The sequence below is a fragment of the Ursus arctos genome, unplaced genomic scaffold, assembly GCF_023065955.2.
Source record: "Ursus arctos isolate Adak ecotype North America unplaced genomic scaffold, UrsArc2.0 scaffold_1, whole genome shotgun sequence".
In the NCBI taxonomy this organism is placed as follows: domain Eukaryota; kingdom Metazoa; phylum Chordata; class Mammalia; order Carnivora; family Ursidae; genus Ursus; species Ursus arctos.
Window position 1 is genome coordinate 49,266,485 of NW_026622763.1, and position 17,055 is coordinate 49,283,539.

Sequence of the window (17,055 nt, forward strand, 5' to 3'; positions counted from 1 at the left end):
ATTGTGGTGGTGGTTACACAAATACATACATGTATTAAAACTGCTAGAATTGTATACTACACAAAGTCCCATTTTAGTCTATGTTAATTTTTTAAATAAAATAAAACAAAGTAATTACAATACCAATATTTAAGCCCACTTCCGTGAAAATTGTGAACCCTTATTCCCGGTTTTACAGATAGAAAAATTAAGGCCAACCACTTGCCCCACACACCTCAATAAAAAGGGGATGGGGAGGAGTCTAAGAAATCCAACATTGTTAGAGAAGATCAGAAAGAAAACATCCCATGTGTCTCGTGGCTATCCAGTTCTCAATTAGTAGATCCACTGCTTCTCTCAGGGTAAAAAAAAAAAAAAAAAAATTAAATTAAAAAAAAAAAAAGCCAACTGTCTTTGATCTGCCAATGCACCCATAGTGCAAGAGGGCCCTGGAGGGAACCAAAGTCCCAGGTCACCGTGACAAATCACGCTTAGACTGGCTAAAGGGAAAGAGTGCAAGGGCCTTCATAAAACACTATTCCCCTTCCTTCACTTTTTCATTCCGTCCATCATAGCAAAGTGTTTGAAAAAGAAATGTGAATTACAGAAGGATTTTGTTGCACATATTCACAATCAGCAGTAACTATTAAAGAGCTCTTTGATTTGCCTTACAGGGACGTGAAAGCATTCGATACAAGATGCACCCTGCTTAGCGCAAGTCCCACGTTTTCTCTTGTCTGCACTGCTGGGTTTAATTATTTACAGCGAGAATCATCTAACTTTCACTGTCTTCCAGTTAGTACGTTCAATTTTTAAACCATGCATTTTGTTTTTCTCCAGAATCTCCCCTTCCAATGATTACTTTGCAAATTCTTTTAACACCTCACTGCACCAAATATTAGGGAAGAGGTAAAATTCTTATGGCAGAAGTGAACTGGAAAAGAAATTCAGAGTTTTGGTACATAAAAATTAACCACTTAGCAATTTGACTTGAGAAAATATGTGTATTTTACCTCACTCATTTGCAAATTCTTTTTATTGATTATATACTAAGAACAAAACCAGAATTTCCTATCAATAGTCATCATTACGGTCTAGAAAAAGTATAACTACCATGTATATTAAACCCGAAAGCCTCCTCTTCATCTTACCTGGCACTGATGAATCCCTAAGGAATGACTGATAGTCTTACAGGTTTTAGGGTCAACCTCTCCTTTTTTCCTAACAATCCTATTTCAACTAGAGCTAACTTGAGGAAGGAGAGCCATACTTGAAGGTAAGAAGTTCTATCTTTGAAATCCACTTGACAGTTTCACAGCAGAAATTCCCCCATAAAGTCATCCTAAGAAAAGGCACAAGCAATATTACATTTTTTTTTCTAGAGAAGCTGATTTAGGCAACCCAATTAAGAGATGAAGTTGACTCCCTTTCAAGACTCTCTCTCACCTTCTGGCAGCTTCTTCCTTTCTTTCTCTCCCATCAAAACATACAAGCTTTGGGTCTTGATCTCACTGAATCTTGCTCTAGCAAACTTCTACTGTGCATTGCTATCTCAACTAAGTCATTTACCCTGAGGGATAAACATTTCTGCATTTTAAACAGAGTTTCAGGGGGAAACAATGTCTTACTCCAAAGCACTGGTTGTAATGGTGACAGAGCAGACATTTTTGGCCAGGGTGAGAGAAGCTTGGGGGCCAAGAGACCTTTTGGCAGCTCCAGCCCACAGGCAAATGCCTTCCGCATCTCTACAAGAGCAACCTCCTCAGATATAAAGAGACTCCAAAGAGACAACTCACTTGGTTGTTCATTACTTTCTTCTAGGATGTTGAATAGAGAACTTAGTAAGAATTTTTTCCATCGATATTAAAAAACAACCACCTTTAAATCTGTACTTCACTGCCATCCCTAAAAGGAAGTTAGAATAGAACTCTCTAATTGGATGTCATCTTTTGAGTTAAAAGACAAGTAATTATAGAGAACAAAATATTGCCAGATAAGGAATGGTAGCAGAGGAGGAAGCCAGGAGGCAAGAATCAATGGGTACCTACAGAGTATAGAGGAAAAAGTAGGTTAAAATAGGAACGTACTCTTCTGCACAGTAAGCGCTTTCGGACAGGCCTGTCACAGAAATCTCTCCATCCTTTTTTTTTTTTTAGAAAGAAAGCAAGCAGGAGGCAGGGGCAGAGGGGGAGAGAAAGAGAATCTTAAGCAGGCTCCATGCCCAGCACAGACCCTGAGATCATGACCTGAGCCGAAATCAGATACTTAAGTGATGAGCCACCCAGGCGCCCCTCCCTATCCTCTGATATAACTAGTTACATCATGCCTGGAGCATAAGGCTTGATCAACATGTATTGAATGAATGACTCCAACGTAGCACAGAAATGTCCACATTTGGGTTGCAAAGGTACCGGCATCTAAAATGAGGTCATCTTAACCTAATATGAACCATTAAGAGAGGCTTTGTTTGCTCGTGTACAAAGGCACTATCTTCCACTTTCTCCTACTTATCCACAATCAAAATATGTAAGAACAAAGGCTTTGGGTTCAAATCTTGGTTCCACCACTTAGTAATTGGATGGCTTTAGGCAAATTATGACACCTGTCTTTGCCTTGGCCTTTTATCCACAAATTCAGATTGTTAATGAAGAAGTAGGTAAATTAATACCTATAAAACCCTTAGGACGGTGTCAGACATGTAAGCACTCCAAAATATTTATCCATAATTGTTTTAGCTCTTTTCTGCAACTTCACTACACTATTCATGCATGTAACTGAGCCATTCCTCTGCCTCTCACGTATTTGGTCATGGTTGCATATGGAGTCCTCAAAAGAATGGGATCTGGAATGAGAAAGGTTGTGCCCACAGAACAAGCAGCCATGGGCATTTTTCAGCAGTCTGGGCCTTCTTTGGTTGAGCCCATTTTTCCTTCATTCATCAGGAACAAGACCCATGAATGTCCTGGCTTGACATGTGATGTTCTTTCCACCGTAGTCCATGCCGCCTCCCTGAGTTGGGAAACCACTCCCCTCTTCAAAGAGGCCCTTTTGTCTGATCAAGGCTGTTTTCACTGTGCTGTGGTCTCAGACAGCTTTCTTTTGTGTTGTTTAAACACAGAATGACAGTCCACTAACATAATGTCTAAAAACTTTGCCTTATCTTTGTGTAAAAGCTACTGTATCAAATCTGTCCTAAAACAGAATGACCCATTCTGTATGTACAGGAGATTCTCACAGGGTAACCAAGTGTCTAAGTTAAAGTAAGAAAAGTTAGAGAGACTGATACAGAATCAGCTACTCTCAAATGCATTGGGAATCATCAGTAGTTGGGGGTCAGTGAGGCGGAGGAAAGGAGAGAGTCAAATGGAGAGAAACAGCGTTGCTAAGCCACTTGTTTTGACAGAGATAGCAATTTTTTTTTCTCCATCGGGTCTTTGATGGGGCCCCCAGGAGCCTGGGGGAATTAAGGTCTGGCAAAACCAGGAACATGGCCAGGAGCTGACAATGCCCCTTCTTAGCTTTAGAGTCCATGATGGCATTTATCCATTTATTCAACTTATATTTATTTAGCCCTATTCTGGATACTAGGAATAAAGCAATGAACAAAAGAGATAAAAATCCCTGCCCTCATGAAATTGACCTATTAGAGAAGGGAAGACAAAAGTAAGTAAATAAATGAGTTACATACATCATGTCAGGTTGTGAAGAGAGTTTAATCAGGAAAGAACTGGAGAAGACCACACTGAGAAGGTGACCTACGAACAAAGACCTATAGTAGGCAAGAAGCAAGTCATGCACAATTTGAGGCAAGAGCATTCAGAAAGAGAGAAAGCTAGTACAGAAGCTATAAAATACTCCCTATGTCGGGGCAGGAAGCAAGAATTATCATTATGCCTAGAGCACCGTGAGTGGGGGAGAGGAGAAAGAGGTGAGGCCAGAGAAGTGATGTGAAGGCCGGATGGTTAGGAAATTGTGTAGGCCACTGTCAGGATGTGGACTCTCTCTGAGATGGGAAGAGATGGTAGACCCAGAGCTGGGTCATCAAAGTCCCCTTCAAGGACTTTCTACATTCACTCAGCTCCTTTGGGGTCCACCTCAGTTAGAGAAGGGCACCTTGCCTAAGGTCATGCCCTTACTGGGGCAGGCCACATCTAGGAACTGCAGAAGGCCATTTCAGCCTCCCACAGAACACTCACAGACAACTCTTGCTCCTGAGGTTCCCACTAGGTTGACTGAGGCCTTTTCACAGTTTAACTTCTTCCTCTGCCATTCCTGCTTCCTCCTTTCTCTTCAAAGGTAATGCTCTTAATCAACATTTTTACTCCAAACTGCATCTCAGTATCTGTTTCTGGACAACCCAACTTGTGTGTGACAGAAGCCATTGGAGCTTTTGAGCAGAGGAGTAACATGATCTGACTGATGTTCTAAACAGGCGTCAACAGTAGACAGAAAAGGGACAGAAGGGAAGCAGGGTGATCAGTAAGGAAGCTATTGCAATCATCTAACGGTTGACTGTGACTTGGATCAGTGTGGGATCAATAAACATGGTGAAAAGTATTTGGATTCCAGATACATTCTGAAGATTAAAACAATGGGATTTGCTGATGGTTTGGATATGAGGTATAAAAGGAAAAGAGGAGTCAAACCAGAGTCCAAGGTTTGGAATCTGACCAAGAATGGACCAGCCATTTATTAAGATGGAAAGTCTATGTAGAAAGCAGGTTTAGAGCATTAGTGAAGATCAGGAATTCAGTTTTGGACATGAGTCTAAGATGACTATTGGACAGCCAAGTGGATATATCAAATAAGCAGTTGGATTTATGGGTCTGGAGTTTAGGGTAGTGGTCTGGATTAGATTCATAAATTTGGAAGTTGTCGACATACAGATAAGTAGTGTAGATAGAGATGAAAAGTAGTCAGGGAGATGAACAGGAAAAGCGTGCGGTACCAAAAAGATAGCAAGCAGAGGCCAGCAAGGAAAGATGGAAACCAGGAGAATCTGGTCTCTTAAAAGCCAAATTACGTGTTTTGTGGAGGAAGGCAGGATACACTGTGTCCGATGCTGTTGATCAGTTAAATAAAACAAGAACTGAGACTAGATTGTTGGATTTAACAGATGGAGATCATTAGTGACCATGGCAAAAGACATATCTAACAAAGGGAGAACAAAAACTTGAATGGTATGGATTTGAGAAAAATTGGAGGAGAGAAATTATAGTGGATATAGACAAATCTGGGAAGGAATTCTGCCTTCCCAGGGGAACAGGGAACAGGGAAAGGAACAGGGAAAATAGGATGACAGAAAGGAATGTGTGGCAAAGAGAGGAGACAGTGAGAGAGACAAAATTCAATCTAAATCATGAACGAACTGCTTGAACTTCAGAGCATGGAAACCTCATCCACAGTAACAGGAGGGAAGATGGAATATATGCTTAGAACGCATGCAGGTGATGCTGGCTGAGTTATGGGAGCTTGTGGAGCTCTCTTCTTATTGCTTCTATTTTCACACTTAAAAGAAGCAATGTTATCCGAGCAGGTAGTGTTGAAGTTTGAAGAAACAGGAGATGTAAGGAAGTAGGAAAGCAAACGCCTCACCAGGAAGGAAGTCTGAGGTTGAAATTAGTTTCATAAATTTATAGTGAGACCAGTCCACATAGTTTTGTGTTTTTGTCCTGCCACATTTAGCTACAGCAATGCAGATGTGGATATTAGATTTAACCAGGACTGGACTTTCGCAGAGCAAAGAGAGCAAGACAAAGGGACCAGACTGCTGGTGGTATAGGCAAGGAAGTGATGTTAATGATGAGTCATAAAAATATAAGCTGAGGAAATAAATAAATGAGGGATTTGAGGGGCAGGGTAGAGGTGGTAGGATCACAGACTCTAAGTCCCAGTGGGGTCAAAAAAGAACTGGGCTGAGGATGTAAAAGAAATGAGCTACAAGGTTTTCTAATACTCACATTCCAACCATGGTATAGATGGCTGCTTTAAATGCCAAAGGGCTCTGTCGGGATACTCTGCGATAAATTGGAGGAGAGAGATTACAGTGGTTATAGAGAAATCTGTCTGATTTGGGTAAGGAAGGATTAGAAGACCTCCAATAGCTGTTCAGCTCAAAGAATCTAAGGTTCTTGGAGAGGGAGGAAAGACTTCAAGGGTGTCCAGGGAAAGAGCAAAGAACACAATTAAGACACAAACAGTGGCTCTAGGGAGTGACTGTCATGCCGGCCAGGAAGGAGATGGCCAGGAATGGGGGCAGTACTAGATGTGAAACACTACTTTTCCTTCTTACTGTGGCTACCTTGTAACATCCCCATCCAAAAGAAAGTACGGATTTAACAAGTGTGTATTTAACTGCCACTGGAAGGAATTTACAGTGGCACGTTATTATACGTTTAGTTACAAAACTGAAAAATGAGAGGCTACCTGGATCAGTTGTTCCCAAATTGTCTGGCCCTCAGAATCAACTGGAAACTCTTTAACGACAGAGGCCCGTACTCCTGAGTAAGTATGAATTTTGGCCTAAGAATCTATCTACTTTTTAAAGCTCCCTAGGTGATTTTGATGATATACCAAGTTGGGGGAGCTGGCTGACTTCTATCTAGGCTTTCTAGAAATTACAGCATTCTATAAGTCGTAATGAAATTATGCTTTTGAGAACATAACCAAATCTCACAGGTGAACTGCCCCTAGATACGATCAAGAAAACATGTAGCCCCATTTGCTCTGGCATAACAATAGGGGAAGCCAGACTGAAAACAAAGCTGAAACCTAGAAGAGAGTAGAGCCAAAAAAAAAAAAAAAAAAAAACACAAAGAAAGAGAACTGGAGCCCTGACTGCACCTCACCTGAACCCCACTCGGCCTCAGAATTTTCTACTTAACATGAGCCAATAAATACACTTTATTGTTTAAGCCAGTTTGAGGTACGTTTTCGGTTTCTGGTTTCTCACAACAAAAAGTATCCTCCACACCTTTCCCCACATCAAAATTAAACCAGCACGGAAGCACAGGCTGGCATTTTCTCCTCTCCTTTAATGAGATTATAATGTAAGACTGACATATTTCAGATTAAAACAACAACTTCCATTCTTAAATTCAACTTTATTTGAGGATTTTCCAATGAAATAAATGATTCTGATTTTTCAGCCTTTACTCAGGAAAGCTTCTCCTTGTTAATAAGATAAAAACCAAAAATTGGGCCCAAAGTGACAAGCAACTTTCTGACATAGTAAGACAGGATGCTTTTATATGGGAATTCAAGAAAGTCTAGCGTTACAGAATTGTAGCTACTGTCCCCTTTTTCACATTTCCTTACCACCTGTTGGACCGTCAAAGTAGGTAGGTTGTTACTTAGTATCAATCAGTAGGTCAGTGAGTAAAGGCTTACTGTCAGAGTTACTAAGAAAGAATCTTCATGTCTTACGGACTGATAGTACATAAACTTAAAGGAGACCTCTGGTATTGCTTACAAACTTGGATCTCAAGATCTGGACAATAAACAAGCCATTGTATCCATGGTAACAGTGGCTTAACTTTTCAATGCACAGAATGGTAATTACATTTCCTCCTTTCATTCATTTCTCCCTGTTCCCAATAACCTTGGGGGTCAGGCATGACCTGAGGGCTAATGACTAAAAGCAAAAAGCTTTCAACACGAAACTTCACATTGTCTAACCGGGCACCTTTCTTGGAGACACTTATTTCCTTGCATTGCGTTTTGGCACTGTCCTAAATCAGAAGTACCCGTCTTACTTGTAGAATGATAATGGTTCTAGTTTCTCAGCACACGCTATTAGAAATAAGACTTAAAGACCAGCAAAATTACCATTGGCATAGAGTACATATATTTGGCACTTTTGAACTAATCCAGGGAAGTGTGAAAGACACCTGCTCTACCATTTACAGAAGCAGTCCTTGGTTAAATGCTAAAGATCCTCGGATTTGCACCAAGATGTATTCTGTCTCCAGAGAAGCAAAATGTCTTCAAACCCTCCTCTCTTCTTTCTTTCCACCCCATTCTCATAGCCAAGACCTCCTGCCTGGAAAAGGGACAAAGTCTTAAGAATATAAAAAAAAGACAGAGTTAACTGGGAAAGGAGAAAGGCCCTAGGACTCGCTGAAAAATGAAATCATACAACGGACTCAAGAGCTCCTGTACTCTGCTCTTTCAGCTCATTTTCCAGAACTTTCCTGTCCATCACAGAGGTCTGCTCCAAGTAAGAATCCTTTAGGCTACAAGTAAACCTTCTAGAAGTCCTTTTTTCTCCTGTTCTCCTAAACTTAAAGTTGCAGCATGACCACACGAACACAGAGCATCCTGTCTTTTGCTTTAATATTTTCCATACTTTTCCCCCTTCAATTCATTGAGTTATCCCAGGACTGCGTGCTCTTGAGAAATTTTTATAGCCTCGTAAGTCTGTCTTCATGCATAAAGTAAAAATAATATCAGTTGGTTTTACCTGATAAGGTGTCCTGGACACATGTGGTTTTTGCAGCTCAGCCTCTGTTCAGGTAGCCCTCCCCAATTTTCCTCTGTAGTCCAACCTTAGTCCATGACTTCAGGGACCGAGCATATGACCCAAGCCTAAGCCATGGGCACACTTCATGCCATAGATACAGTGACTGGTCCTCTAGTGAGTCTGTGACCTAAGCAGAGCCCAAGATGCAACTGAGACTTTAGCTGGGAACAATTAAGACAAAAACCCTTGCTCTTTCCCAATGGACATGACATGAAAGTATGTGGCTCCAGGAACCACTGACAGCCATCTTAGAACATTAAAGAATACATTTGAGAACAAAGTCATCTCAGAGTCAGGAGACAGAGAAACTAGATCAGCCTAACATAGTCTGAGCCCCTATTTTATATTAGGTTGAGCCAAAAGAAATTGCCAATATTTGGATGTCTAGAAAACCAGCAATCCCATATGGTTCAACCTAATAGCTCTGTCTTTTCAATTATGTATTTCAATAAACTTCCTTTTTGGTTCCAGGCAGGTTAGTTTAGATTTACAAACATAAGTGTCTAGACTAATATGTAAAGTTGTAGCCACTAAAATGATATACCAGCATGCACAGATGAATCAAAGAACCACTTGTGTTAAAAGAAAAAAAAAAAAGATACTACAGCATCTTCTCAAATTTGAAAAAAAGTTAAATTCTTGAAGAGGTTAATAAAGATGGATAGAAATATATATGTAAGACTCACAATCTATAAAACATTTCACACTGATCTCATTTAATCAGCATAACTACCCTATAAGGTAAATATGTGCCCATTTTACAGATAAGAAAACTGACCTGAATAGTTGAGTACACTGTGCTGAATTTCCCACATAGTAAATGGCAGAGCCAAGATTTAAACCCAGATCCTCTAACTCTAAAATTTCACACTCTTCCCACTTTATTTCACCACGCTGAGACTGTGAAAAAATTGCTTAGGAAACATTTGCATGGACCTCAACAGAACACATGAAGCATCAAAGAAATGTGTCTGATATTTCAAAACAACAATCAATCTGATCATGTTGAAGAAACAGCCCAAAACTTAGTCTGAAACATGTCGAATCCTTTTAACACTGGTGAGATCCTGGCCAGGGTTCTTATAAACTAGGCTCTCGATACCATTATTTTAAATGTTTTAATTAAATATTTTTTATTTAATAAAATAAAACCTGTCAGTGTTCTTAGAGAGCCTGCTTAGAGAACATGGACAATGATTAACAATGACCTAACAATTACCTTGAATTAAGACTAAAAACCTATTCAGGTAGCCTGTACTATGAAACCCAGAGACCTTAAGAATGTGCTTTGATGGCCCAAGATTTTGAAAAATAGATCCAGAGGTATGGTCTTTGAAAGTTGGGGCACTGACGGGGCATGAGTTCTGGACCAAGCTGAAAGCACGTGGCGCATGGCTGTATTAACCTATCCTCTTAGACTTGAGATTCCTCTTAGACCTGAGACATGTGACCCATCCAATTTTTTTAAAAGGATTAACCAAGGTGATCTTTTCATCATATTTGTTTTCATATGACAGGTCAGGATCAACCAAAAAGCAATCTAGAGGCCTCCTCAACCAACCAGACTGAGGACATTCCAAGTACTTGTATCTAAAAATGCTCAATTAGAAAGACACAGGGAGGAGACAGAGTTTAGATCTTAGCTCTAACCATGGCCACATGCCCTTAGGCAAAGGGCTTCCAGACCTCCCCTTCACTCTTTCAGTCCCCTCTCCTTCCCTCCAGGGTTTAGTTGCTTATCTTTAAACCAATGCAAGTAGACCAACGGATAGCTAAGATTTCCTCCATCTTTAAAAGTCAAATTTCGAGGCACCTGGGTAGCATAGTTGTTAAGCGTCTGTTAAGCGTCTGCCTTCGGCTCAGGGTGTGATCCCGGCATTCTGGGATCGAGCCCCACATCAGGCTCCTCCACTGGGAGCCTGCTTCTTCCTCTCCCACTCCCCCTGCTTGTGTTCCCTCTCTCGCTGGCTGTCTCTCTGTCGAATAAATACATAAAATCTTTAAAAAAATAAAATAAATAAATAAAAGTTAAGTTTCTATTAGAACAGGACAGGCACCAGATTGAATCAAGGAGTTTGAGCAGAAGCCCTATAAAAACTGGCTAGGAAGAACTTCAAGCAGAGAAAAAGAAACCAACCTCTGGGAAATAAAAGCAGCAGCGGTATCAGAGATGTGGTAGAACCAAAATGTTGCATGCTTGTTACCAGCCCCATAATCCTTTTAAATATATAAACTTTACCTGAAGATGTAATTGTCATAAAGCTGATACTAACTATAAAAGGCATAACCAAGCTTCTATTGGAGGAAAGAATATAACTTTAAGATCAATAACATCTTCTCAAAAAAAATTCCAGTCATACCCTGAGATCTGGGAATTCCTCAAAGAAATGTTAGTGAAAAATGCCTAAGACTTCCTTATGTGCACTTAGAAATTAGAAATATGGGGGCACCTGGGTGGCACAGCGGTTGAGCGTCTGCCTTCGGCTCAGGGCGTGATCCCCACGTTGTGGGATCGAGCCCCACGTCAGGCTCCTCTGCTATGAGCCTGCTTCTTCCTCTCCCACTCCCCCTGCTTGTGTTCCCTCTCTCGCTGGCTATCTCTATCTCTGTCAAATAAATAAATAAAATCTTTAAAAAAAAAAAAAAAAGAAATTAGAAATATGAATAGTAAGCCAAAAAAAAGTTACCTTTAATATTGGTCAATATAATAACAGCTGTTAGTTATGATCATTGTCTATAGGCCTTACACGTTAAGCACTTTTATCTCTTTATGTTAATAAAATGCCAGGGAACAGATTCCTCCTGTTATCATATCAATTTGGCAGATAAGCAATCTGAGCCATGAAAGTCTAGTGACTCCCCCGAGGTCACACAGCCAGAAAGTGGTAAAGCCATTGCTGAAACCCAGACAGCTTGACTCCAGAGTTCAGGCTCTCTCAATTTTTCTTAAAAGCATTATAAAAAATATGAAGAAAATACAAATAATTTTAGCTACAGATATGCTATAATTTTTTAAAGACTAACCATAAAATACTCAGAATTCTTTTCCAATGTCTAACGATGCAAACTTTGCAGAAAGATTTTAACTAAAATGTGTGCTAAAATAAGGACATTTAAACTGTCACACTTTACCTGATAGGTCAATACAACAGGAATCTAGAAATCTCCTTAACATTCCAGGCTGAGGATATTCAGAGGGCGAGTAGGAAGACTGGGAGTGAGGATACCTGGGGTCAGGTGATAGAAACCTGAAAGGAATTTCTGAAAACATATCCAGAGTTATGGCACAGCAGGTAGATTTTACCTTCTGTGGCAAAGACTTGTAAAATGCCACTCAGCTCCTTTAGTAACCTCACACATGGGTAGTAACCTAAGGAGCATGACATTTTAGTACAAAAGAAAAGAGACAGGGAAATAGAGAGTCACATACTATAGCAGTTAAATTATAGCCTCTGGACTCAGAATCTCTTGGACTGGCCTCACAACTCTGCCATTTTCCAGCAGTATGACCTGGGGCAAATTACTTCATTGCCCAGTGCGTCCATTTCCCATCAGGAAAATACGGATAATAAGAATACTTACATCAAAGGAGTATTATAAAGATTAAGTATCAATAAGTATAAAGCACTAAGAACAGGGTCTGCCACATATATAAGTATATGATATGCTATTCTTACTGTACATATTATTATCACATATTATTATGGAAGATGGGTGAGTATAAACCACCAAGAAGAGTAACTACAGTTTATTTGGTGACTAAAGATTCAATCCAGGGGAGAAAATATCTCTTTGGATTGTATGGGGACAATCCAGATGTATCCCAGATGAATCTGGACGAGATTTCCTTTTGCCAGGCACTGACATGAACATACAGTAAATCCTATGGCTATATTTAGGACATAAGATGTGTATCACCCTAAGCGCTGCGGCAAACCCTCCACAATAATAATAAATCCTCTTTCTGTGTTACCAACACGGAGAAGGTGTTCAAAGCAAGAATTATTAACGGTCCCCCCCTGCCTCCCCCCCCCAAAGATTTTTACAAAACCAGTGAGGTTTGTTGACGTTTCCAAACTTGTCAGGAAGTCTGAAATGGGTACTGCTAGGAGTTGCTGTATAATTACTTAGTTGATTCCCTCTAAGGAGCTTACGCTAAGAATTGAGGAAAGAAAGCAGATTAACCATTTGAATACATGCCACGGCCCATCCACAAGCTTTTCCCTCTCTCCGCCATAAATGGGGGGGGGCTTCTACAGTCCCCACCCGTCAACCCCAATATGTGATCCAGGGAAATCAATTTATTGCTTTGGCTAATCCCACAACAATAGGGGTTTCATTTTCATTGTAGGGCAATTAAGTTGTCCGACGGGAAGGAAGGAGCAGGAGGGGAAAGGGGTGGGGGGAGAACTCTCCCATCCCCACAGACAGATTAGTCCCTGTGGAGGCAGCAGCGTCCGTTCTGTCTGTCTGGTGGTCGGTCACACGCAGCTCCGGGCTGCTACCTAGCAACGCAAAGCCTGGAGAGAGCTCGCCGGTTCCACTGCCTCCTCCTCGCCCTTCCCATTCATCCTTGGTCGGTCTCCCCCCTCCCCCCCCCCTCAGCGCGCTACTCTCTATCTGTCTTCAAGTTCCCTCTCTCCCTTCCTTCTCTCCCTTTTCTTCCCTACTTGTCTTCTCTCTCCTCTTCCCCCTTACTGTTTTCATCCCCTCCACTTCTTCCTCCCTTTCTTTCTCTGCCTTTCTGTAAAAATGTAAACTCTAGCAACTTGAGTGAATTTTTAAGTGCTTCATCCCAGAAAGTTTCTCCATTCGAGCCCTCAAAACTCTGGCCGCGCAGACGGGGCCTCATTCATCAACACAAAAGCCCCCACCTCCCTGTTGAAAAGGAAAACCCTTCAAAGAAAATGCCCCAGTATATCTGCTGCTCTCTCGGCCAATCCCGCCTGCCGGCCTTATCTCGGCTCGTAAATGATCTGTATCGAGATGCGGTCTCTTGAGGGTCAACGCGGGACCAAGTTTCGCTGAGGAGGAGAAGGCGGGGGGGGGGGGGGGGGGGCTCTAGCCCGCGAAGGGATCTCCCTGGCTGAGCGCTGCAGGTGGAAAACTGCGCACCGAGAAGCGCGGCGAATCTCTCAGCCCCCCAGAGAACAAATCAGTATGGGGAGCAGACTGCGCACTGGCTGGGAGAACCTTAGTCTCCGGGTTCCAGCTGCAGAGTTCTTTCGAGAGGGTCGGGAGAAAGTCCCGTGGGAACAAAGACGGGGTCCCCGTGGGGTGCGCTGTCACCGAAACCGGCGGAGCTACTTTCTCAAGTTTGCGGCTGCTCAGTTGCCCGGCGGGCGAAGGAAGGGTGCTCGCGCTCGCCCCTCGCTGAGCAACCTGGGCGCTCCAGCGAGAGCCGCTCCAGTGCCGCCGCCCTGCCGTGGCCCCCGCGCGGCCGCGGTTCCCTCAGTGCGCTCACAGACTCGATCCCTGCCACAGCCGGGTAAGTCCGGAGCTCTGCGCGGAATTCCGGCCGGCGGGCGCTTACCTTGGCCACTGGCCGGCGCCAGGCAGGCGGAAAAAATCAGCAGCATCATGCACGCCGCCGCCGCCGCCCCGCGGTCCATCCCCGCGGCCGTCCGGGGCCCCGGCCTCGCCGTTCCTTCCCCGGGAGGTGGGCGCGCGTAGCACACAGCAACCGCCGCGCCTCTGCTCGCGAGCGCTCCTGTAGGCCTGCACCTTCGCGGGCTCCTAGTGGCGGAAAGCCGGCTCGGGCGCCCGAGGCATCCCGTTTTCTACCCGCGCCAGTCCCCACCCTCCAGACCGTGCATAAAGCCCTGGAGACCCGACCGCCCCGGAACTAGCATGCGGGAATCCAGCGGGGCAGGCCCCCTGCCGCCCGGCCCGCCCCCTGCACTTTGCAGCGCAGGGAAGAGTAGGGACTCGAACACACGTGCGCTCACACATGCACACTCACACATGCACACTCACACACGTCCTCATACAGTCACACACACAGTCGCACACACTCCTGTCACACAAACTGACAGTCTCACACGCTCACTCGCGCGCCTGCACACACATTCCTAGGTCACACACACGCGTTCGCGTAGTCCACAAGTCACACAAACACCGACACGTACACGCACCCTTCGCAGTTACACATTCTACGTTTACACACTTCTCGCAGCCTCACACTCACATGCGAACACTCGCCTGACACATGCACCGGCGTGCTTTGCCCTAGCCTCTCCGCAGGATTTGCCTCCACACAGAAGTTTGCGAGGCAGTCCACGGGAAAATCTGCCACTGATAGAGTCTTCTAAAAGGAATTAAAATAAGAGAAAGAAGGGAATGGGAAAGTAAATGAAAGGAATAAGAGCCCGCTGGAGAGATTCGTGACCATTCTCAAGTCTGAAATCCCTAGGCTTCTCGGACACCCTGATTTCTCCCATAGAGTAGAGACGCTGAGCTGGGGTGCTCTGTGTTTCTACAAGAGCAGGGGGATAGATCGATGTTGGGAGGAGGGGTGGATCCTTGTTTCGCTTTTCTTAAGCAGAACATACACACGTGTCACCTCCAGATCGCGTGTCTCACAAATCTCTTCAATTTGAAGCAAAATTGAAAAGAATGAACGTCTTCTCGATCGTACTGGTGCCCCTTTACAGGAGGGAGAAACCTAAGAGGTTCAGAAAGCCCCGCAGCTCCCTCCTATAAGGCAGGGTTAGAGACTGCTGGGGGCTCCGGCCCCCAAGAGCCCTTCGAATGAACATTACACTCACCCTCAGAGCATCGTCCTTGGGCGGTATGTGACACTAGAACCGACAGAAAAAAAAAGGGCGAGGGTGATGCAACTTATTTCCTGGCCCTGGGACCCCTGTCTGTGAGAAGGGGCCGTTCTCGGGCCGAGGTCGCCCCCAATCTCCGGTCCCGGGCTCTGGATTAACTCGGCTGCGGGACCCCAGGAGCCCTTTCCACACACCCCCACCCCCCGCCAGAGGGGCTATGACAGTGGAGGCGGCAGCCCTGCGAGCACTTAGACCCTCGCAGGGTCCCGCCGCCTGGCCCTTCCCAGGGGCGAGAACCTGCCAGTTTGCCACCCCTTGTCCCCGGAGCACCGACCGTCTAGGGCTCTGTTGACCGACCCATGGCAGCATGGATCGCGTACCTTCCGTGGGCTTTGGTGATCGGTGAAGCTTTGCGGGGAAGAGAAAGGGGAAGATAGGTATTATTTTAGAAATACAAAAAGAGAGCGAAATAAGAGAGAGAAAACTTAGACTTAAAAAGACCAGGGCTGTGAGAAAGAGCGACAGTCACTTCGTGGCTTTCTTTTCGAGATTTCTGGGTTTGGGAATCCAGAGTTCTCTGCTCTGACCGAAGTCAATGGAACGTTATTTGCCTCCCCTGCACGGCCCTGGCGCTGTCCGGCGCCAAAGAGGAGGCAGGATTGGGGACCGGAGGGGCAGGGGGGTCTGGGAAGAGAAGAGGATGAGGCGGGTGGGAGGAGGGAAGCGGCGAGGGGGCGAGAAGCTGCACTTCAGTCTCCGCGGGTGATTTATGCCGGTTCCGGGCGGCCGGGGCGATGGTACGAGACCGCGCCGGGGTCAGGCGGCTCTGACGCCCGCCCAGGCCGCGCTGCATAGTCAATGAGCGTCCCCGCACCGCGGGTTACAAAGAGCTGCGGCGGGCGCGGGGGAGGCTTGCGCGGGAGGGGCTGGGTGGCTCCCAGTGCGCGCGTGGGCGCGTGGGCGTGCAAGAGGGTGGGCACCGGCGCGCGGACGCGCACGCGGGCGTGAGTGTGTGCGTGTCCTTTCACTGTAGCAGCCAGGGCTCCTAACATTCCTTTCTGCACTGAAGGGTTTTCCTCATTGTTGTTGTCTTTGTGCTCCAGTGTTGCCAACTTACTGGAATTCCTGACGTGGTTGCACAGCAGGGCTCAGGCTGACCGTAGGAGCCAGCTGCGTTTGTGTATGAGGCCGACCCCGCCGTTAATCCCAGAATAACGCGGGTGAAGGGGGAAAGAATGGAGGGAGAACGCGAGGGAGGGGAGCGGATAAAGGGTGGGGATGGGAATGAGGGACCACTAACGGACTACGGTCCCTCATTCCCAGCACTGTGGATGTAAATTCCCACATCCACGCTCTTTTCCACTAGAAAATCCCATCTTCTCAAGGCAACCCCAAACTCATGCCCCTTGAAAACAAGCATCTTTTACAGCCCATACGATGTGCCTGTTTATCTGCGGTATCTATACCTGAGAAAACTGGCTGCTAGTTCCGGAGGATTAAATCTAAGGACCAGCACCTGGGAAAGCCCAAGTTAGCACAGTTGTGATTTAAACCAGGCTTTTTTCTATATAATACAAAAGTGTAATTTCTTTTTCACATTTCTCCCTATGTAAACGCATATAAGACTTTACAGTTAACCAGAGACAGAAAGTGCTGAAAAGTGAAATTTATCCTAGTAAATGTTAATTGACTTCCTTGACACATTTTTGATTCGTGTATATTTTATTTATCCATCAACAACAAACTACTAAAAATATTTTCAGAGCATTTGTTCCTCTGTTG

General features: G+C 44.5%; 1 protein-coding gene across 1 annotated transcript in view; it reads right to left on the reverse strand.

Moving 5' to 3' along the window:
- Nucleotides 1-14,282, reverse strand: part of LRP2 (LDL receptor related protein 2) — a 193,719-nt gene extending 179,437 nt beyond the window's left edge. The window contains exon 1 of the mRNA XM_057318411.1: nt 14,034-14,282. Coding sequence (XP_057174394.1) covers nt 14,034-14,112 — 79 coding nt within the window. The 5' untranslated portion in view covers nt 14,113-14,282. The remainder of the gene's footprint in view (nt 1-14,033) is intronic.
- Between the last annotated feature and the right edge of the window lie 2,773 nt (nt 14,283-17,055).